The following is a 22,270-nucleotide window of genomic DNA, read 5'->3' as shown; positions in this document are numbered from 1 at the left end:
CTTATGATTTTGATTCTTTAATTTATAATGTCCCATTCCCCTATTTCCATGCATATATATTTTACCTGGGATACTGATGCTATCTAATGTAATGACATTTCAAAATTTGATGTTGTGTACCAAATTAAAATTTATGAAACCACAAATGAAGAAGAAGACAAACAAAAACTCACCACATATCTGGGACTTGAGTGCTTAATGAGCCATCATAAACTTTTGACCTTTTTATCTTATATTTTTCAGTTGGATAGTGCCAGGATAGCAGCCTCCAAAATGTCCCCCATGATGGAAACAATTAACAGGGTAATGGTCCAGATTGTTCAGTCTTCTGATATGTGTTTATGGTTTTGTGAAATCTATAGTAGTCTGGTGATCTAGCCATTGGTTAGCTGTTTTTTTTTAATTATTTTGTAACAAAGTTTTTCTAATTCTTATTCCCAACTGTGTGTTTGGCAGTGTGTCCAGTATGTAGATAATACAATACTAGAGGAGCTCATACCAAGACTGATAGAAATAGTCAAGGGTGGTATCGGTGTCAGCACAAAGGTGAGTTTATTAACTTAAACTTGAGTATACCTTAAGCTATTCTTTTCCTTACATAATTGTTTTTTTTTATTATGGATTGTGATTGAGATGAATAGCAGCATAAGCAAGAATTTATTTTCTAGTGTTTAATGGTTTTTTTTTTTAGTACATTGCCATTTATCCATTATTACTACCAAGTTTTGTATATTTCAGGCTGGATGCTCTAGTTTTGTGGTCTCCCTAGTCCATCAATGCCCACAAGATCTCAGCCCATACACAGGTCAAACAAATAGTTCTTTAGTCCTGATACTTACTTTCTATTATCACTTTTTGTTTCTCTACTCTTCTATTTAGTAAGTATCATGAGTGATACATCAAAGTTAAGTTTGAAGTTAAGTCTTTGTTGCTAAAGATATATAGAGTTTATGAATTATACTGACTAATTGTTTGTTTATTTTAGTCAAACTTTTTTATTTCTGTGTTTACATCACTTCCCTTGCAATTGTTTGGTTTAACAGGAAAACTGTTAGCAGCTTTTCTCCATGGATTAAATGACAGAAATGCTGTAGTCAGAAAATCATATGCCACAGCGATTGGCTATTTAGTCAAGGTGAGTTGAATACTTATGATAAGGTTTTTTAATGCATATTTTTTTGGGAACTAGTGTTATAAAATATAAATTTTTTTTTTTGTTCTTCTATAGACCAACTTTATAGTGGCTAGCTGTGAGGGTATAAATCTTGAATGTTCACTGTTTAATTGCTTGCCAATAAGAGACACAAGAATTGTTTTCCCAATGGTGATATGGTTGTTCTATGTGGCCAAATCTTTAATTGGAAGTTCACTTTGATTTTTGCATCTGTACTGTACCGATATTTGAATACACATCCTATTTGAGGAATGAACTGGTATTTGTAGATTTAGAAAACTAATTTTATTCTCTAGATTGATCTGCTCCACTAACATTCAAACATTATCATTACAAAGCTGTGAAGCAGTTGAAAGTTTAACACAGCTGTGAAGCAGTTGAAAGTTTAACATGGCTGTGAAGCAGTTGAAAGTTTAACACAGCTGTGAAGCAGTTGAAAGTTTAGCACAGCTGTGAAGCAGTTGAAAGTTTAACACAGCTGTGAAGTAGTTGAAAGTTTAACACAGCTGTGAAGCAGTTGAAAGTTTAACACAGCTCTTTTGTTACTTCCTCTGTGAGACTGTCTCAGCTCTACTTGTGAAAAAAACAAACAAGATGTCTGTATGTAGTCACTCAGTGCACTTCTCTGTCTGCTGTGTCTGCTCTATTTTGTTCAATCTTGCTGTTTTTAATTGTAAAATCTATCCTTGTAATCACAAGACATTTCTAATAAGAATCAATTAAGCATTCCTAGTTTTCTTTCTCTTATATCTGTCATTGCAGGCTTTAAATCTAGTGCTATCATTTCTTAGGAAAGCCAGGATTTCAGCCCTGGACATTTGGTTTGGTGCTCTATTCAATAGCTACTTGCCATATTTATACACAGCTATATTCTGTGTTGTTCAAGGATTGTTAATTTTTTTTCTATTCTTTTTATGTGATTGTCACGATAGCATGTCCGTCCAGTCACTCTTAATTGTCAATACACTAAGTTAAGTACCATTCTAAATTACAAACCTCTCTCAAAATGTTTGCAGGTTTCCAAAGACAGCAGTGTGGAGAGACTCATTGAAAAACTCAAAGTTTGGTATTTAGAAAGTGAAGGTAAACAGTTTGTAGATTCACTAATTCACTATGTAAAGTGTAGATTCACTAACTCACTACTTAAAGTGTTGATTCACTAACTCACTACTTAAAGTGTAGATTCACTAACTCATTACATAAAGCACTCATTAAGACCTTTTGGTTTTAGTAATTTGATTCTGGTGTTGTCTTTCTATGAGAGAGTGTTACTCTGAACAAAAAAATGATTTTCTTTCTACCAAAAACAGGATCACAAGCTCGACATGGATGTAGTGTAACTCTGCATGCCATTTCTGAATACAGTCCTGACACATTGCGTAGACATGCCAATCTGGCAATGCCATTGGCTTTTTTTGCTATGCATGAAGAGGTGAAAAAGGAAGATGGGAAAAAATCTGAGGATTCTTCTGATTGGTCGGATGTTTGGAATGAGATTACACCAGGTCTGTCATTTGTGGATACTGCTTCAGTGTATTTTTTTGAAAAATATAATAATACATTCTTAATTGTAAAAATTTAGTTTGGCCAAGTATAATTTCAAGAATTTATATAATGGTAGATTCAAATATCGCATTGTAAAAAATCTTTGTTTGTAGACAATTGTTTAGAAACCAAACCTGATATTTAATTATTAGCAAAATAATTGTCGAAATTGGTTCTGTGTTACTTTTAAAATTTTGCTATAACTATTTGTGGAATAAATTCTTAGAATTTTTTTTTAAGTAACTCATTGGACTGTTTCTTCTTGATGAAATAAATGTGTACGTTTATAAATTCTTGAGAGTTTTTTTTAAGTAACTCATTGGACTGTTTCTTCTTGTAGTATTAAATGTGTACCTTTACATTCACTGATAATCTAGTATGTCTTTTATTTATTGTACACTGACTTAAAATATAGAGATATTTTGTATGTCATTAGGTCATAGTTCAATGCATGTAATTCTGAGCTATGATATGTCATTAAACAATTGAAAAGTAAATTGGATTTTTTTTCCTTTGGCCTCATTTGTTTTATTAATTCATATTTTTGTTACCTTTTCTTTAACCTCCAATTATTTTATCTCATCAAATTTTTGTGTTTAAAGAGGAAGATTTAAATTTCTTTTTTTTTTCTATAAATGAGCATGTTTTCTGAAATGAAAATAGTTTGCATTGAACTACTTGGTTCATGTTCTTGACCTATTTCCAGGCACTGAAGCTGGGATAAGACTTTATCTACCAGAGATTGTGGCTCTGCTCTCCTCTTCCATCCAGTCTCAGGCCTGGTCAGTCAAGGCTCAGTCTGCAAGGGCCATGGCCACTGTGGCCCAGAAACTAGGCAATCAGCTGGAGTCACCACACTTAGACCAGATTGTACTTGCTTTGGTTGAAGGCTTATCAGGGAGAACATGGGAGGGCAAGGTTGGTTGTGACTTAAGTCTTATTTCAAGAAAGAAACAACCTTACAATGATTTGACTTGAAAAAAAACTTTTCTGGGTTTCTGACATTCACAATCCTTTTTTTCTCTCCAGGAATCTCTTTTGAATGCTCTGTCAGTTGTGTGTACATCCTGCAGGTAGGAAAACTGGTTACCTCTTAGACTTTGACATTCTTCTTAGAGCTAATTTTGTGTATAGCTTACATTCTGCTCTTTGCATGTTGGGTAATCATTTCATGTTTCCGCAGACAAGAGATTCTAAAGAGCTCCTCAACATCCTCAACTAGTCTCAGCCTAGAACAGGTCAGTCAGTGTTTATGTTTGTTTTGAACTCCTCTCATATTTGTGTTATTGTAACCTGCAAAGTCTTGTCTCCAGTACCGGTAGTGGCTTTTAACATTTTGAAAAAAGTTGGTCTGGAATAATTTCTCATTCCTTCCTTTTAATTATAACCTTTTTTATTTTTGTGGGATAAATTTAGCCTCAGTGGTCTCTTTCAGCTAAACAGCTAGGACATTTTGTATTATGGTAGAAGCCAGCATGTTGAATACATCCCTTTATAGCTGATACTCTAAAGACATTAATCTCTAAAGTCTGGATTTTCTGTCTGTGTGGATAACTTTCCAGCAGTGATAGAATTTTAATGATGAGGCTGTGAACTTTGGTACATGTTTATAATCAAAACATTTTTTTCATTTTTCTGATGATTTCTGTGCTCTTTCTTTATTTTACATTATTTATTTCAGATACTGACAGTTATTTTAAGAGAATGTGGTAAAGAGAATCCAGCTTACAAAATGGCTGCAATGAAATGTCTTGGACCTATTTTAGAACTCTACCAACTTGACCATTTTAAGGCAGTCTGGGAAATGACTCAGTCTATAGTTGGCCAGGTAGAAGCAACATTTTTATTGCTTAGATAATTTTTTAAGTGTAGTGAAATTTCTTAAATCACTATAAAACATTTTGCTTGTTTATCAGGCTTCTAGTGGAAACAAACCTGATGATGATGAAGATTCTAGTTTGAGTCAGAAACAGGAGATATTGAGTTGTGCTTTTACATTGTTGGGTGAGGCATGGCCGTCCAATCCGTCCACACAAGGTGAGTATAATAGTTAGTCCTGCACTGAGTTATTTCATTCAAGCAAAACAGTATTTTAAGCATCTCACAAATTAATCCAAAGCACTAGTATTGCAAAGCAGATATTTTATTAGAAACTATGGAAACTAGGATGACTTGTTCCAGAACCCCAAAATATCTTCAGTAAATTCAAATAATGAAAATAAAAACTCAATATACAGTAATTGTACAGAAAAACAACAATATATGCCAACTTTTATTGATAAACTATACTCATTAGTATAAAATATAACATAAATTAACAAAATGATAACTTAATTTGACTAAAGCCTTCTGAAACCTTTTTTTTCACTCTGTTTTATTTAAATAGACCTCATCCTTTTATAGGTATTCCCAGAATGTAAATTTACTTTTTGCTGGTCTGAAGTAATACTAAAATAATACATTCACTCCAACAAAAGTAAAAATGTACTTTCACTGTTAAGTACTATTAAACAACATAAAAACAGACAAGCCCTAGGGTAGAGTGAGCTTACTTGTGTAGATGACTTGCTAACTTAATGCTCTTCATCTTGTGAATTTCTCACAAGCTAGATTACTTACAAACTAAAATTGATTAGGTTTCTTTTACAGATTTTTGTCAATACCTTTTTTTGTGGTTATTATAAATCATTGTTTATTTGTGTTTTGTGTTGAGGAATGTGCCTTTATCTTTTTGTCTACAGAGTTGAGTTATTTAAAAAACAAAATGTTTTTTTTCTTTCAGCCTCTTATATAGATGTGTTTGTACAATTACTTTGTGAGTCAATGCCTATCTCAACATGGAAAATTCAAATGATTATTTTGAAAGATCTGCAGAAGTTGTTACAAAGGTAAAAATCAATGTTTCACTTACTTTTTCTCCCCTAATCTTTTCAGTTGTTAATATTTCTTGTTTAGCAGATAATCTTACATTTTCTCATATTGCTAATATATCTTTCATCATCGTTCCACAGACTGGCTATTTTACAGAAAGAAAATGTTGTTTCCAATGCTGGAAATGTGAAGAACTTAGTTCAAAAACTTTTGATTACCTCCCTTGCTGATCTCAGTAAGTACTTAGGCTTAAGCTCCTGGTGAATTAAATGCATTTTTAAAGTGAGGTACCTCTGATTAGTTACACCTCTGATTAGTTACACTTCTGATTAGTTACGCTACTGTCTTCTCACTGTCCTATAACATGTCACTGTATGGCACAGAAGACTATAAAATCAGTTTGTGTCATAGTATCTTTTCATTTTCAACTACCCAGATAACATTAAGTATCTATCTCTGAGGACTGAAAGTCTGTCTCTTATTGAATCAATCATCAGTGCACTTGCAGGTAATATTTCTCTTAATAATATTCATTATTTATTTTAAAATTAAAATTACTTTTTTACAAAGCTTACATCACCTCACTCTGTCTAGTCTGATAAAAATTTAGAACTTGTTTTTTCTCCCATTTCCCATTCTTGGATCTAGTTGAAACTTTGTACAATTATTCATTGAACCTGGCAAGACATGAATCAATAAAAAAATAATTAATCAATTAGTTAAATAATTATTGGTGATTAATTATTTTGTTTGATATCGAAATAAGGTGAATAAATAAGAGATGTGGATATATATATGGATTTAATCCCCATATCACATTTCAACACGTTTTTTTCCCACTTCCCATTCTCATATCAAGTTGAAAATTTGCATAATTATTCATAGTCAATGGCAATGCACAAATCAATCCAAAATTAACCAATTAGTTAATCATATAGTACGAAATCATTAATTTTTTTTATATAGCAGAAAGTGAGCTAAACTTTGTAATTTTCAGCTAAATGGCAGTAATTAGCTGTTCTTTCCCTTAGACAAGCTTTATTTTTTTAAAGTATTTTTTTTTATTGCTTTTTTATAGAACAGCTTTCATGCTTATAGCATGATATAGTCCAATCTTTTAATTTCATTAACATCACACTCACACAGTTATATAATTATTGTGCCAGCACTGGCATTCACGCTACTTTGTAGTAGGTTCTATTATTACATTGCTATCATTCTAGCCTGTGACCAGCTCAGATTAATTGACGAGACGTTATTGAGCCGATTGAAGGATGAGATAACACCCATTGCAGAAACTGGACCCTGGGAGTTGAGAGACAGAGCTAAAACCTTACTCCTAACTGTCGGCCCCATCACAGCTAACATTGAGGCCATGGAACACTGATTGAACTTCTTTCTTTGATTACTTTTAGAGTTTGTACCATCATTAGCCAAGTTTGAAGTCTGTACACATACATGCTGGTTGCATATCTCTATCATACTTTATCTTCTGACTTAAGACAAGTTCAGATTTTTTTGTATACATTAGAAAGATTTAGGTTTGTTTTAGCATCAGATAGAATCACAAATGGGATTTTGAAATTCAGAGACATGAAATTGAACACCTTGCTACTAAAATAAACTCTTGATTTGTGAAAATTTGAATGAGATTACATAAGGGCGTGCTAGTTTTGGTGTGAAAGATATGTGTATTTATATTAAGGATAAAGTATTTCAAGAGTAAAAGTATTTTTCAAATTAAAAATGCTGTTTAGAATTAAATAAAATGATGCAATTTTAGAACATAGTTATTGTGTAGTAGATTAGTATTTTCTTAATTTATTTTTTTTTTAAAATAAAAATGTATCTTGACCCACACATACTGAATTCATTTCAAGATTTTGAAAAAATGAAATGTAAAATATATTTTTATCTTGGAAGTATTAAGCATCTTAGCTCTTGTGGTCATTGATACAGTCTTGACTCCATTGATACAGTCTTGACTCCATTCAGTGTTATGCTTGTTCTCAAGTTTCCGTTGTTAAACATTGATATGAAAATTTGCTCACCCGTTGTATTTTTAGAATATAATAAACTATACAATGTCAAATTACAGATAGCTTTTACAAATTACAGAAATTTTTATTGAGACATGTGTCCCATGTGTGTGTACATCATCTTGTTTGCTTGATTTATTAACTTAGTTCTAGTGATCTAATGGATCTCATTCTAGTTCAACTTTAGTCAACAGTTACTTCAACTGAACAATTATTTCAACAGAACAAAGCCTTGAATGGAAACGAAATAAAATTATCCAAAGTAATTTGTGTTAGAGTGCTTAGAACATTAGGAAGTTTATTTATTCATTTTCTAACTTGGTCAATTGGGGTCTTAATAAATCATTATTTTTAATACTAAAAATTACTTGTAAAAAACAGATCTCAACTTATGATTTTTTGTTTTTATGTATAGCCTTTTTTTTTTTTATTTGATTTTTTTAAATTTAAATTTTTTGTTATGTGTTAAAACAGTTACAAATGTTAAACATTTTTGTTGAATAAAACCTAATGATGATTCATGTGTTCTTTTTTGTTGACTTGTGTTCCCATTGATCTTCAAAATATAATATCTTAAAAAAAAAAGAAGCATATTTAAATGTGATAGACTATTTCCCTTTACTTTCTTCTTGTCAGAAATTCTGTTTTAACTTTTAAGGAGTCAACATACTGAAGACTAAACTCCCCCGAAAGTATATAAGCTTGTGAATTTATTCTTGTTGCTATGATACTGGGATCTCTCCAAAATGTATATAAACTTCTAAATGAATTCTTGTTACTATGATACTGGGATCTCTCCAAAATGTATATAAACTTCTGAATGTATTCTTGCTGCTATAATACTGATAACACATCAACACTTGAAAAACAAGTTGCTGCTCTGCCTCAGTCTAGAACTTTGTATTCCAAGTACACAAAAAGATTAAAGATGTTGAGTAACACAACTATTAATGAATTAATTTGAGGAAAGTAAAATATACTTATTAAAAATTCTTGCTGCTAATTAAATCATAAACCAATGTTGAAGATGAAATAAACATAACACTGATATACAATGTTTATAAACACATTTTTTATTATTTTTTTTTTATTTTAAAAGGACAAGGACACACATATTTCAAATTAGATCCAACGTTTAGAATTAGATCTACCATTTTTCTGGTCTGTTGCACCATTTGTATGGCTGCCTGGTTCACTATATTCTGCTCTGTTGCTGTATTTGGAGTCTCATTAAGTTTTGTCTTCTCCTCTACGTTGTCGTTTGATTGTATTTTGTTACTTCCCTTTCTCCAGTTACTTTGCAAACCCTGCATCCTTTGTATTTTGTTTTGTTGCTTCCCTTTCTCCAGTTACTTTCCTTACACTATCAGTATGTGATCTGTAAAATGTAACTATTTTGGCGTATTTGTTTTGCCTTTATTAATTGTAATGCTATTAATAGTTTAATCTCTATGGCGCTGTTCACAATATAATAATGTTCAATAAGTATATATATATAAAGGCTAAGGTTTAGTGTTCTTGAAAATAAGTGTCACATGCTGTTTGAGATTTATGAGAAGTGAGTTCTAAGACTAAGGTCCATGAACCAATCGTGTAAGAGGCCACTAAACCATCTTCTCACGTGGTCCCGTCTGGGTTATAGGTCACCAACCTTCAGTGAAGTCCAGTAAGGAATCGGCACCGATTCCGCCGTTATCCCATTGATCGTTAGAAAGGCTTTTATCCAACGAACAGGCCACCAACCAGCTTCCTCCAGGGGTCGCGGTTCTGGGAACGTCCTAATGTCCTTACGTCTTCTGCTTCACTGCTGTATGAATAGTCGAGCGTTTTTTTATTAACTGCTCATTTTTCATTTTCATTCTTTTCGTAAAGTTCTCTAAGGATTTGTCCTTTTTGATAAGAAGCTTGCTATATGTTCATGAAGTCGACTTAAAATTATCTTATCTTATGGGCCCAATAATACAGACGTTACTTCAAAAAAAAAAAAAGATGGTGTCATCTTATCTTCTACAATACAAACGTTACTTTAAAAAAAAATAATTCTTTTATCTTTCTGTTTTTCTAAGTATTTCGTTAGGCTTTGTTTTTGTATCGAAAGATTATGGTTTGATGTTTTATGTATAATTGCTACTTTACTTTTAAGTCTTCGCCTGAAGGGTTTCTAAATTTAGTGATATTTCCTAAAGTTGTTACTCTAATCAAATGTGAATATTCGTTTGTTATGATCTCGAGTCTCACTGCTATATTTTTTGTCTGTTCTTGAGTTGAAAGGTCCCAAACAGATGATGCGTATTCTATTATTGGCCTAACCAATGTTAATCATAGTCTCATTTGAACATGCAGATTCCACACTGGGATAAGTTTATCTAGTGACGATATAATACAACACATGGAAATAGAAATAACATGGATACAATGCACATCTCTCCAAAATACAATCGTGATAATTATTATGAAAGTTTACGAACGTTGAAAAAGTTCTGATGGCTTTTGAATTTCAAGCTTTTATTTATTATTATAGGCTACTTTAACTTACAATAACAAACACGTGAACATACCCACGTCCAGACCATGTAACGGTCACTATTGAGCAGTCAAAGTTCTCAAGAAATTGTAGGCCTATATAGATCATGATTATTTCCGCTGTTCATCGTAATATACCCGCCGCAGCTCATCAATTATAATCGTCGCAAATACAGGAGCATAAGCGAGTAGTCAGAACGAGATCAGTTTTTAATGTTTATTACAAAGAACTAATAATTCAGATTTCTGTTGGCATGTATATTCAAAATTGTTCCTAGTGCATGGCTTATAGTTGTAGGCCTACTTGAGAGATACAACAGCGGTGCAAATATGCAAGAAAAAAATGGAATGGTCTACAAAAAATGGATTTAAATCAAAGGCCACTTTTGGAACAGCGTCCAGCTCAGTCTAAATGGAATTGTTTTTTTAGAAAAAAAAAAGGTGGAAGGGGGGGGGCGGCATTTTTAATTTCGCATGCAGGCGTCCACAACCCTCGCGGCGGCCCTGCCTAAGATAACTCCCTCCGTCCGAGTTGCAAAAATGGTATCCAAACTCTTGAGCGTGCTCTGTCGCCTCTATAGTTACTACAGAGTAGATTACCCCCCCCCCCTTATTTTTTTTTAACGTGAGGTAGAAATAAAAAAAAGAGTGATATTTCTTGGTTACAACGGTCCGGCCCTGCTATTTTGTGGCTACGTGTTCTCCCCCCCCCCCTCTTGTTTTCTCGTGGACTATCCGCAGAAATAAGAGAGTGATCTTTCCTTTACTTCTTCTCGTTTAAACTGTTGAGGGATACTCCGCTATTTTGCATGGCCCCCACTTTCAAAGGACCCGCTCTATTTCAAGGTGTATAGGCCTACATTTTTAATTAAACCAATTTATCTAAATTATTTAATTAAACCAATTTCCAGCGCCCTCCTGTCGATTTACCAGTAAACTCCTGGAATTCTCCCGAAATCGCACAATATACGAAAAAGTCATTAAAATATACGGAAATATATAAAAAAATTTTTGTCATTTTAAGGTGTCATTCAATATGGAAAACAATTCTCAAAGACAGATTGAAACATTTGGTAATTCTTGCTATTGAGCGGGATCTTTGTAACGACAGTCAAGCGCGCAGCCAGTCATCCATAGTGTGAATAGGCCTATTCTTGTTTTCTCGTGGACAGAAATACTTCTTACTACTCCATGAGATGATCCAAAGTCGCTTCGCGACTGAAGGAGGCCATATCTTTATAGGCCTAGATCTACTTTACTTCGCCAGCTTTAGAATCTAACTCTGAAATATTCTTTATTCATTGTGTTTCAGAGCACCTTTAGATCGGAGTTCTTTCATCTCTGCGTCCCTCATTTGTTCCCAGTCGTCCCCAGTTGAAGACCACTAATCTAGATGTCTAGCTCTATTTTGTATAGGTGCATTCTACACACAAACACACACACCTAATGAACTCTCTTAACCCTATCATATAAAAAAAAAAAGCAGTGATTTCCCTTTCATCAATAGTGTTTATTTCTCAAATGTAGTTTAGTTAGGTCTACCTCAATCTAATAGAATATATAGTAGACTATAGATAGAGCGTCTATACTATAGTGTCTATAGAAGTCTACTTCTTTGATAACAGATCTAATCCTCTTTAGATGTTTGCATTTGTAGGCCAAATTATTATCTTTAAATTTTATCTAACAGCAGCACACAGTGTTATCACACCATGACTACACTAATTAATTATTAGTATTAGTACGCAGACCTGCCTAGACTAGATGTAGATCATACATATATCTAGATGTAAATCTAAGAATCTAGGTCTAGATAATAGTACTACATGATAGATCTAGATTGAATTTCTTGTCGTTGTCAGTACTAGTATTATTATTTAGTTCTTTGGCTACACTGAAATTACAGTCACGGTAATTTAGACAAACATTAATAATCATCTTTAAAGCTAAAAAAAAATAAATAAGGTGACGGTCTTAAATATTATATACTATAATATAGATATATATTTGTATATGCATATCTCTTTGTCTCTCTGTTGGTGTATTCTGGCAATTCTTTCCTCATAGTTCCAGTTTTATTTAAATTTAATGAACGCTATATCTAGAATCATATTTCTATGCACCTATGCTGTTACTGTGTTGTTTTGATTGAAAGAGATGAAGAATCTATTTAAAAATCTTGCTCTAGATCTTATCTATTAGTAAAAATACATTCTTTTCACAAGACTAAGTCATTTATTATGGGCTCGAGCAAGTACCAATGGGAATGTCATATCACCTCCAACACTTCTCTGTTAAACTTGACAATAAAGTCTTCTGTGTTGTTGGGTTGGTGTTCTGGTACGTGTATCCCCAGACAGCTAATCCAGTCTATTCTGTTGATGTATATATTAACTTAACTCATAAATTTGAATATTAAAATTCTTAGTCAGAACAAAATAAACAACTTTAATTCATAAATATCAACATGCTTATGATATCTGTGTAGTCATAGACAAAATAAAAATTTTATCACAAAATGTTATAATATTTTCAATTATTACACAAATCATTCAAATTTGTTTGTACCTGCCATCTTGTCTGTGCATGTCTCATCTTTTATTAGCCGTCACCTAGCTCCTTTTAAACACCAGTTTAAAAATTAACCTTGGAAGCATAAAAATAGCACCATCAGTCTATACACACTCTCTCCATAAGAATCTGAATCCTTATGGTGCAGTACTGTATAAAGTTGATGATTTATGTGATATATTAAACAAACGGAGGTCTGTGTCTAAATTATATAAAGAGTTTGGAATAGTGTTTTATGCATGGCCATAGTATACACTTGTTTTAATCATACAATGTTCAGTGTTTTGCATTACAGAAATCAAAATGTCTATGAGTCAGACACTACCATTCCTCTATGCTACTGGAACCTACTATGAAGTTGGCTTCAGTATAGGATCAACATTTGCTGAAAGAATCAACAGGTGACACAGACATTCTTTTACCACTAACAGAATTTGAATAAAGAGATCTGATTAAATCAGAATAAATTCTTAATATAAATGGTAGGTTTACTTCTTTTTTTTTTTTTTTTTAAATTTATTTTTATTTTTTACATTTTGTCAAGGTTCTGGAATGAATCTGAAGGTGTTAGTAAATATGACATTCCATTTCATGAGACCTCTAGAGGGCAAGAGTACTTCAATGCTGCTTTAAAAGTTTGTGAAATGAATTTTCCCCAATACATACAGGAGGTAAATAAATCTGATTTGCATAATTAATTTTAATTAATTTTTTAGCTGACACTGACTTTGACAAATATAGAGAACAAATATTTCAATTTCTATTCTACGTCTCCCTAGTTACATGAAATTCTGTACTTTAAGACATTGCCATATTTTTGTTTTTAAAGTTATTGTAAATGTCATTATTAATTTAACAATTCACCACCTTCACCTATCCCTTAGTGTTGGATCGTTGGGGCATCACACAGAATTAGTCAGCCATCTTTCTCCATTCCTCTCTGTCTTTTGCTTTGGATAGAACCTCTTTAAATGGCATCCATTCTTTTATGTTGTCTTCCCATTGCTTTCTCTGTTTGCCTCTTCTTCTTTTCCTGGTACTGTTCCCTGAAGAAAGGTCTTAGCAAGCCCTGAAGACCTTGTAATATGGCCATAGTTAGCTGGTCATCGTGGTGTCCAATCGCTCTAGTAACCCTGTCTCTAATCTCTTTGTTTGTGATGCGGTCTTTAAATGTGATAGCTAGGATCCTTCTGTAGCATCTCAATTTCGTTGCTAGGATCCTCTTCTCTAGCTCTGCAGTCAGTGTCAGTTAATATAAAAATTAACTAAATGAAAACATTAGCTCTAAGTTGCTTCAGCTGACCCTACATATTGGAATTCTTTTATGCAGGGCTTTCCATGGTTTAGAGTGATATATAAAATACCTAGTTCTTCAGAGTTATTTGCCTTTCTTTCATTCCCATTTCTGTCTTCTACTTTCAACTTACAAATAATGAACAACGAAATAGCGCTGACAAATAACACCCATGACAATATAGGTCCCATGACAGACATAGAAGTGCTTCACAATGTTAAAGTTCTATCATTAACAAGCATTCCACATAATTAAACTGAACACTTGTTCAACATAACCTGGATGGCAAAAATATATGTTTAATAATATAATTTAATATGTAGGCCATTAATATGGTAAAGGAAATGTCCAAGTGTACAATTAATATTTTGTGTGATTCCATTGAAAGATCTTTTTGTTTCTATATATGTTTTATGACTGAAATATAAAAAGATTTATTGCTGTAGAGGTGAACGACTGTATAGAAAATACAATATAGGAAACTCTGCCAAACTAAGTAAAAACAAAGGCTGTGTGGGGCAAGCAAGAGGCCTCTATTAGAGATATCAGCTACAAACATACAAAAAAACCCAAAAACAATTAAGACAAAATAAGCTTACATCTGTCTGATGTTGCTGTCTATTGAGGCAGAAAAGAAATGATCTGCACTTGTGGCAAAAAGCTGGAAATCAGAAGGGAATCGTGCAATCTAACTTAGATAAATGGGAAAAGGGCATAATGTTTATCCCCATTTCATTTAAATAAATGTTTGTCCCATGAGGATGGATTGTGCCTGACATTTCAATATGTTTATTTCCAATCTGCAGATGGGTGTTTTTGCCATTGCATTGTTGCAGTGATGAGATCAGTGGTAGCCCTATGTTAAATGTTATTAAAATAATCAAAACAATCCTAGTTTCATGATTTTGAATATACACAAGGTGACAAATGATTTACATTGGAAATTCAGGCAGAGCCTTAAAAATGCCTCTTCTAAAAACACCTTAGAGACATTCCAAATCCTGAAACTAAGCTTTTTTTCTATTCATTTTGAGTGTATATTTTTTAATCAACGCTAGAAAATTTAGTCAGTATTTCCTTTCTCTTTCTAATGGCAGATTAAAGGCATGGCAGATGGAGCCAAGATGCCCTTTGATCACTTGTTCATGCTGAACATCTCTAAAGAAGTTCAAAATGTTTTAGTCAAAGTCCCAAGTGTAACCAAAGAAAAAACTGGATGCTCAGATGTCTTCCTAAATAGACCAACAGTCAAAATTTTAGGTCACAATGAAGTGAGTGGTATTTAATTTTACTAGTTTATCAACACAGCTCTATTTCTTGTTGTTAGTAGTTAGTTAAATTTTTTTTGATTTATGCATCAAGTTAAAGTAAAATAAAAAAAATCAAGAAATGTGTGACTGAGAGGAACTGCTTGGCTAAAATTTTTTCCTTTAGTTTTAATGTACATACTAAATGACACGGTTCTAAAATATGAGTTAATTAAACAATTGAGTCTTAGAAATTTAATATGCAATAGTAAACAAAGATGATGTGTGGTGGCTTAGTGGGTAAAGCACTTGGCTTACAAATTGAGGGGTCTCTGGTTTTAATTCTGGTGAAAACTGTTTTCTATGTTGGGATTTTAAGGACTTCCATGAGTGTACCCAACACTAATGGGTGCCTGACATAAGAGGGGGACAATTAAAGGCGATCGGTCATTGTGCTGGCAAAATGATATCCTCATCAAATATGGGCCAAAGAAACAAATGACCATTACATCGTCTGCCTCATAGATCTCTGTGTCTGAAAGGGATACTTCACTTTTTTTTTTATTAAAAAAAAAAGAAATAAAAATATACCTCAGGATTATCAAGTTATTGTTATAGAGCATTGCAAGCAACCTTTTAAGAAGCTTATTAAAATCAGATTCTTTTTTTTTGTGTGAAATAATTTTAATTGAACTATTCATATAATAAGCAAAAAAAGATGGGTGTAAGTCTATTACATAAGTATAGAGATGAATGAAGATGTCTCACTTTCTGGTTTAACAAAAAGGAGTTATGCTTAAAGAAAAAGTATTTTGTTATTCTGCCAGCTCCTCTCATTAAAATATATCGCAAAAAGGATATCCTGTTCATTATAGTTGTTCTTGACTTCTTTTATCATTGATTATCTGGAAAATGTTATGGAAGTAGCATTGTTATGATATTCATTATTCATATAATATGTGAAAATCTGTACCTTTTATATGGTTTTCCTAATGACATATACATTGTAAAACAAAAAAAGCAACAAATAATTTTGTCTTTACTTTTGGTTTCCCTTTTTTACAAATTTGTTGAAAGCAAGGCTAGGATGAGCTGTGGGTTGGGTGGCAGACCTAAAGACTAGGGGTAGGTGTACTAATAAAAGAGTAAAAGTAGATGAAGGCCTGGTAGCAAAGAAGGGATCTGTTTGCTTGTTCTTATAGACACCTGCATAATAATATTTTGTAGGACTGTGATCCCAAGATAAAAAAATATGGCTATATGGTGAGTGTACGGATATTAGATGAGCAAGGTGTCAGAGAATTGGAGAGCTTTACATCTTATTGTTACCCCGGTGTTTTGCCAGGTACAGCTGTTTCATTCAACAGGTAATGCTAAAAATTCTTTATAATTAACATCAAAAGTCTGTATAACCAACATGAACAGACATATAGGCATAATTTCATTCCTGGGACTCCAATACAAATTTTTCTGAAGCTTAAGTTGGTTGAAAGAAAACATCATTCCAGATGTTATCTAAAAAGTTCAAAAGACATGAGCTAACTACAATCTATGAGCTAACTCCAATCTGTGAGCTAACTTCAATCTATCTGCTTGAAAAGTACAGCTCAATTTTTGTTTCATTTTGTTCAAAAGTAACTGAGTGACTTAAATATGTAAACAAATGATCGTCTCATTTTATTGACATCAAGAAATATTACAACCAAAACTGTAGTCAGAATATTAAAGATTTTATTTTTATGGAATATAAGGTAGTTGCTACATTTAAGAACAATATTTTATAAGCCAGAGTATGAAAATCTTTAGTGCTGTTGTACAGGTACCAGTAAAAAGATTCCCATTTTTATGGCAGACTATATAGAATTTGGTTACTGAGATTATTGAGTACAATTTTTTATGTATTATATAAACCTGTTTTTAAACTCAAATTGATATTTTTTTTTTATGAATGTAGTTTTATTACCTGACTTTCTATTTGACAGATATGGTATGGTCTTTACTATTGATGGCTTATACACAGACTATATTATTGAAACAGCTCCTCCTAGGTATTATCAAATATATTCTAACACTTTAAGACATTTTGTATTGTATTGTAATATTTATTTATGTTTCAAACACAATGCCTTCCAATTCACTTTTTAAGAAAATTATTTTTTGTTTCGTTATTGCAGGCAATTTTTAAATAGAAGCATTATTAAAGCTCATTCTCTAGATGAATTAATTGAATTAATTAAAAACCCAGGATTTGGTGTTGCCTATGGCTTTGCAGTGAATGTTGTGGACATCACAAATCCAACTGACTTTTGGTCAATAGAGGTCAGCTTTTGTTATCTAGGTTATATATTGTTTTACTATAATATTTGTTATAGCTTAAAAAAATAGAATTATCATCTGGCCTTATTTAATGTTTGATGATCAGCTTTTTGATATTTGTAAAATTGAATTTGTGCAGTAGATAGAATTTTTTCTCACAGTCACAAAATGTACTCTAAGGGAAGCATTTCCCTGTAATTAAGACTTTGGAAATAGTCTTGGAAATATACCTTAGATATCACTCATGTCTGTGACCAGAAAATCTATCAAACATAATTGGTTTCCCAGAAACAGCTGTGACATATCCATGAGATGGAGGGATGGACTCGAGACCCTCTTTGGATGTCAAGTCAAAATTCTTATTACTATCAAGTTTTGAACCAAAGACTTGTAGACTTTGTGTTCAAGCTTTTCACTTTGATGTACACAAGTTTTAATTCTATAGTGCAGAAATACAAATATTTGGTAGAATAAATATTTAGTGTTTAAATTAAGCTCTAAACTATCTAAGTATGTCTCTAGCATTTTATCATTTGATTGTAGCTATTAAGGTAGGGAGGATGATTTGTACTGAAGTTTTAAAATAAAAAAAGATATTTGTAATGCTTTCAGATTTTTATTATATTTGGTCAAGACTTTAAAAAAAACTTAGTAATAAGGTATAAACTTAAATAAATTAGAATAGTTTAGGACAAACTGGTAAGTGTATAGAAAATTAGGAATAAAAACACATTTTAATTTTTAAAAATCTGAAAGTAATCTGCTTGCTTAATTAACATAAACATTTGATTGATTATAGTTCAGAAACATTATAAATCAACCACACATTCAAAAACCTGAAAACTCTGTTAGATAAGCTGCTTTCCTACCTCTCTGTAATTTGATGAGCAAATCATCATGTAACCTCTAACCTCTTGATCAAAGAGATAAAGAAGAAAGAGATGAAAACATGATTACAAAAGTCTTTGTTTTTTTTAGGTTGGACCTCAAGCCAATGTTTCATTATTCCATGTGCACACAATAGCAGAAGAGAAAGACTCCAGCAAGCCGTGTCATTATTACCATATAAACCAATATAAACATCTCAACATTCAAGAAACAGCAGAGCTAAAGAGCTCCAAATTCAGAACTAAGAGGACAGAGGAAGTAAATAGTTGTTCTCATGATCTTGAGTTCAAATAGGTTGATGTTAAATGAAATTTCTTTTTAGAGAGCTAGAATGTTGCCAGATAATTTTAATACATTCTTCATTCTGTTCTATTATGAAATTATCTACAAATAAATTTTATTTAATTTCTGTGTGGCTTACCTTAACCATAGCACACCTTAGTCCCTTAACCTAATAGTCCCCAATACCTGTGATCCTGAAGGGCTCTTCCCTTTTCTTTCTATGGATCTAGCTCTAATAAAATGTAATCTTTTTCCTTTTAATTGATCTCTCACTGTCTTGTGTATTGAACTAAAAACATAATATTGATAAAATTCTGACATACAAGTCTAAATCACAAAAAATATCACTCATTTTTAGGCTATACTTATAAACCTATATAACAACATAAGACTGTTTATCAAACCTATATTGACTCAACATAAGACTGTTTATCAAACCTATATTGACCCAACATAAGACTGTTTATCAAACCTATATTGACCCAACATAAGACTGTTTATCAAACCTAAATTGACCCAAGATGGATTTTTTACCTCTTTCAATTGATCATTTTGGCCAGCAAACAATGAGAAATGCTGAGGCTCTATAGATCCTAACACTGGGTTATACTGGGTTTGCCTGGATCCCCGCAGTGGGGCTGACATGTGCTACCTCATTAACACTGCATACCAAATACCAACAAACCAGAAAGAGTGACTGATGAACTGAACAATCCCTTGGCCTGATTATTGAACAAACCAACACAATAACACAGTAAGAACATATTATGCAAGGGGAAATAATGTGACCCACAATGCACATTTAATAGCTGAATGCTAGAGAAATAGAGAACATTACCTGCCTCATACACCTTTAAGGGATAAATTGAAACCTACTTTATTCTGTCTTATCAGATGTTAAGAACCTTTTCATTTTTACTTAATTACTTGCAGCAAATAATAAAACATTTGCATAAGTAAGCATTCCAAGCTAAGAAATGCATCAACCATTTTACTACTCAGAACAAACTACATCATTATTTATTACATGGCTATATTTTCTCTTTCATAAGGGACGTTCTTGCTTCAAGTGTGCATTTTATTTTTAATATTCTTACTATTCATATTGTGCTCCGATGTAGTTCCAAAGGGATTCTTGCTTTAACACAATATTTTTTTTGTCCTGCAGCTGCCACCCCCAAACAGTCTGCATGATGTTTTGTGTGTACTTGGGGATCAGGAAAACATGGAGTATCCAATCTATAGGACAAAGAGGTCCACTGACAAATCTGCCACAGCTCTGACTGCCATTGTGGATGTTAATAAAAACAGAATAGACTTTTACACAGAGAACCCAAGCAGAGAGAAAGCTGTGCCTTTATTTCATCTCAATATTTTGGATGTTTGATTTTTTGTGTACTTCATTGTTGTTTTTGATCAGATATTTTTACAGTGTCTATGTATTTCAGAAATATTATTTAAAAAAAAACAACAGTATTAACTTTTACATTAAAATGTGATTCTCATTATTCGATTTTCAGAAACTGTTTAGAATCTATAGTTTAGAGAAAGGTTTTGTTTTTCAGGTGCTTGTAAAATAAGACCTCAAACATAAAGAAAATGCCATTTCATAGTGGCATAATCACAGTGGCATTTTGTACCACCATATGTAATGTTGTTGTTTTTTTTTTGCTAGAATTGTGCCTTTTTAAAAATCTTATATGAACTGACTCTGTCTGTCTGGTAAAAAGTTTGGACACATTATTTCTGCCATACCCAATCTTGGATCAAGTTGAAATTTTGTACCTGACAAATCAAGAATCAATTAAAAAAAATATAACCAATTAGCTAATTAACTGTTGATAATTAATTATTTTGTTTGGTATCAAACAAAAGAAAGAAGTCATACTTGACATGTGGTGGTATAAGTAATGCTTATATCAGTCCCCTGAGGAGCCTTGAGCCAAGTGAGCAATTTTTTGTATACATTTAAAAAGTGATCACAGTAACCTTCACACAGATATTCCTCTTTTTTTCCCCTCCCCTTTCCAAACTAATCCAGTCAGTGATTCGTTCATACCTCATTGAGAAAGCTAAAAGCATAAAATGGCGCTAAACCAAAACAATTAGTAAAAAATATTTTTAATCGCACAGATTTATTATTGTTAATCAGATGACTGATCCAAATTAATTGATACCATTACACTCTGTATAAGCTTAGTTTTTTTAAAAAGTATTTTTATGTTTTTCTTGTTAAAATCTAATTTGGACTGAAAATTTCACCATTATACAGAATATCCACATTCACCCATCCCTTAGTCTTCTAAGCCAATTGGGCACCACACAAGATATGATGACCGTCTTTCTCCACTACTCTCTTTTTGTTTCACCTTGCATAAAATCTCTTTCAATGGCAGGCTTGTCCATTCTTTTATGTTGTCTTCCCATCACTTTCTCTGTCTACCTCTTCTTCTTTTTCCTTATACTGTTCCCTGAAGGAAGGTCTTTGCCAGTCTTAAGGACCCATAGAGTTTTTCATTTCTTTTTTTTGTTTTACAGTGCTGAGAATTCATGGTGGGGTCCAATGGCTGTGTTAATTCTGTTTCTAATCTCTTTGTTTCTGATGTGGCCTTTTTATCTGATACTTAGGACCTAGGATCTTTCTGTAGCATCTCAATTTAAATGCTAGGATCAGACCTACAAAACCAATTGATGACTAATTAACTAGACTACTTGTCCGTCTTGTTATGTCACAGAGTCTCCACCTGGACTCAATTTAATGCATTTCAGTTTTTTATTTTCAAACTGATTTTTAACATGAAAAAGGTTGAAAGCAAGAATATCAAAAGAGTTTTGTTATATTGACCTCATTAATCTTATTGACCTCATTAATCTTATTGACCTCATTAATCTTATTGACCTCATTAGTCTGACTGATGTTTATTATTTTGTTTTTTGCAAACAGATTTTTTTTTGTTCAATTCTTATTCCACATTGACTTAATACTTTGACCACTTCATTATGTGACTTCATTATTTCTTCATTTTGTTAATAAATATTTTTTTACCAGTGAAATAGTTTTTTATTTTTTGATCTTGTTACAAGTTGTTAGCACTTGGTTGAAAATGTATTGTTACGTTTCTTTATGAAATGTAAGCTCAATCATACATCCCCTACTTCAGTTTTTTTTTTACATTGACTTTCTTGACATTCTTAGTTCTATAAAAAAAAAAAAGCTTAATGTTCACAGCCATGCTGATAGATGACTTGCGCGAAGAAAGCGATGGAGCTGACATACGATGGCGAAGACCAAAGTAAAATAGGACTACACCAGAGACCTGCTATTCGCAGACGACTGTGCCCTAAAATGCTTCCAATGAAGAGGACCTTCAAAAGAGTTTGTCCTTCGCCATCGCCTGCAAAAATTTTGGCCTCAGATTCAATGTAAAAAAAAAGACTAGTGTTGTACCAACCTCCACCAAATAAATCAGTCACAGAACCATACATTTTCATAGATGGCCCAAAATGAGCAAATGTGAAA

General features: G+C 32.5%; 2 protein-coding genes across 6 annotated transcripts in view; both read left to right on the top strand.

Moving 5' to 3' along the window:
* LOC106064365 (proteasome adapter and scaffold protein ECM29-like) overlaps positions 1–8,146 on the top strand; it is a 34,153-nt gene extending 26,007 nt beyond the window's left edge. The window contains exons 35-50 of one of the 2 annotated variants that reach the window (XR_008778063.1): positions 244–303; positions 457–546; positions 739–805; positions 1,044–1,135; positions 2,191–2,257; positions 2,485–2,679; positions 3,426–3,637; positions 3,749–3,792; positions 3,903–3,957; positions 4,401–4,547; positions 4,636–4,756; positions 5,502–5,607; positions 5,731–5,825; positions 6,027–6,098; positions 6,814–7,080; positions 7,144–8,146. Coding sequence is in view for 1 of the 2 variants with exons in the window: in XM_056030062.1 (XP_055886037.1) it covers positions 244–303; positions 457–546; positions 739–805; positions 1,044–1,135; positions 2,191–2,257; positions 2,485–2,679; positions 3,426–3,637; positions 3,749–3,792; positions 3,903–3,957; positions 4,401–4,547; positions 4,636–4,756; positions 5,502–5,607; positions 5,731–5,825; positions 6,027–6,098; positions 6,814–6,977 (1,587 nt within the window). In the remaining variant the exon portion in view is untranslated. Of the gene's footprint in view, positions 1–243; positions 304–456; positions 547–738; positions 806–1,043; positions 1,136–2,190; positions 2,258–2,484; positions 2,680–3,425; positions 3,638–3,748; positions 3,793–3,902; positions 3,958–4,400; positions 4,548–4,635; positions 4,757–5,501; positions 5,608–5,730; positions 5,826–6,026; positions 6,099–6,813 lie in introns of both variants that reach the window. The other variant, XM_056030062.1, reaches the window with a different exon arrangement.
* A 3,500-nt stretch (positions 8,147–11,646) lies between these two features.
* Positions 11,647–21,804, top strand: LOC106074948 (beta-alanyl-dopamine/carcinine hydrolase-like). Of its 4 annotated transcripts, none has more exons than XM_013235850.2 (9): positions 11,647–12,063; positions 13,019–13,124; positions 13,268–13,394; positions 15,115–15,288; positions 16,492–16,631; positions 17,247–17,312; positions 17,439–17,583; positions 18,559–18,726; positions 19,919–21,804. In XM_013235850.2, the coding sequence occupies exons 2-9, from the start codon at positions 13,027–13,029 to the stop codon at positions 20,135–20,137; spliced, it is 1,137 nt and encodes a 378-aa protein (XP_013091304.2). In that variant the 5' UTR covers positions 11,647–12,063; positions 13,019–13,026; the 3' UTR covers positions 20,138–21,804. The 4 variants fall into 4 exon arrangements, with proteins under 4 accessions (XP_013091304.2, XP_013091303.2, XP_055886478.1 ...); XM_013235849.2 differs by having other exon boundaries at positions 11,647–12,117; XM_056030503.1 differs by having other exon boundaries at positions 11,651–11,805.
* Positions 21,805–22,270: the final 466 nt, after the last annotated feature.

The sequence above is a fragment of the Biomphalaria glabrata genome, chromosome 5 (genome assembly GCF_947242115.1).
Source record: "Biomphalaria glabrata chromosome 5, xgBioGlab47.1, whole genome shotgun sequence".
Lineage (NCBI taxonomy): Eukaryota > Metazoa > Mollusca > Gastropoda > Planorbidae > Biomphalaria > Biomphalaria glabrata.
Note: the sequence above shows the minus strand (reverse complement) of the source record. Positions and strands in the feature narration are given on the sequence as shown.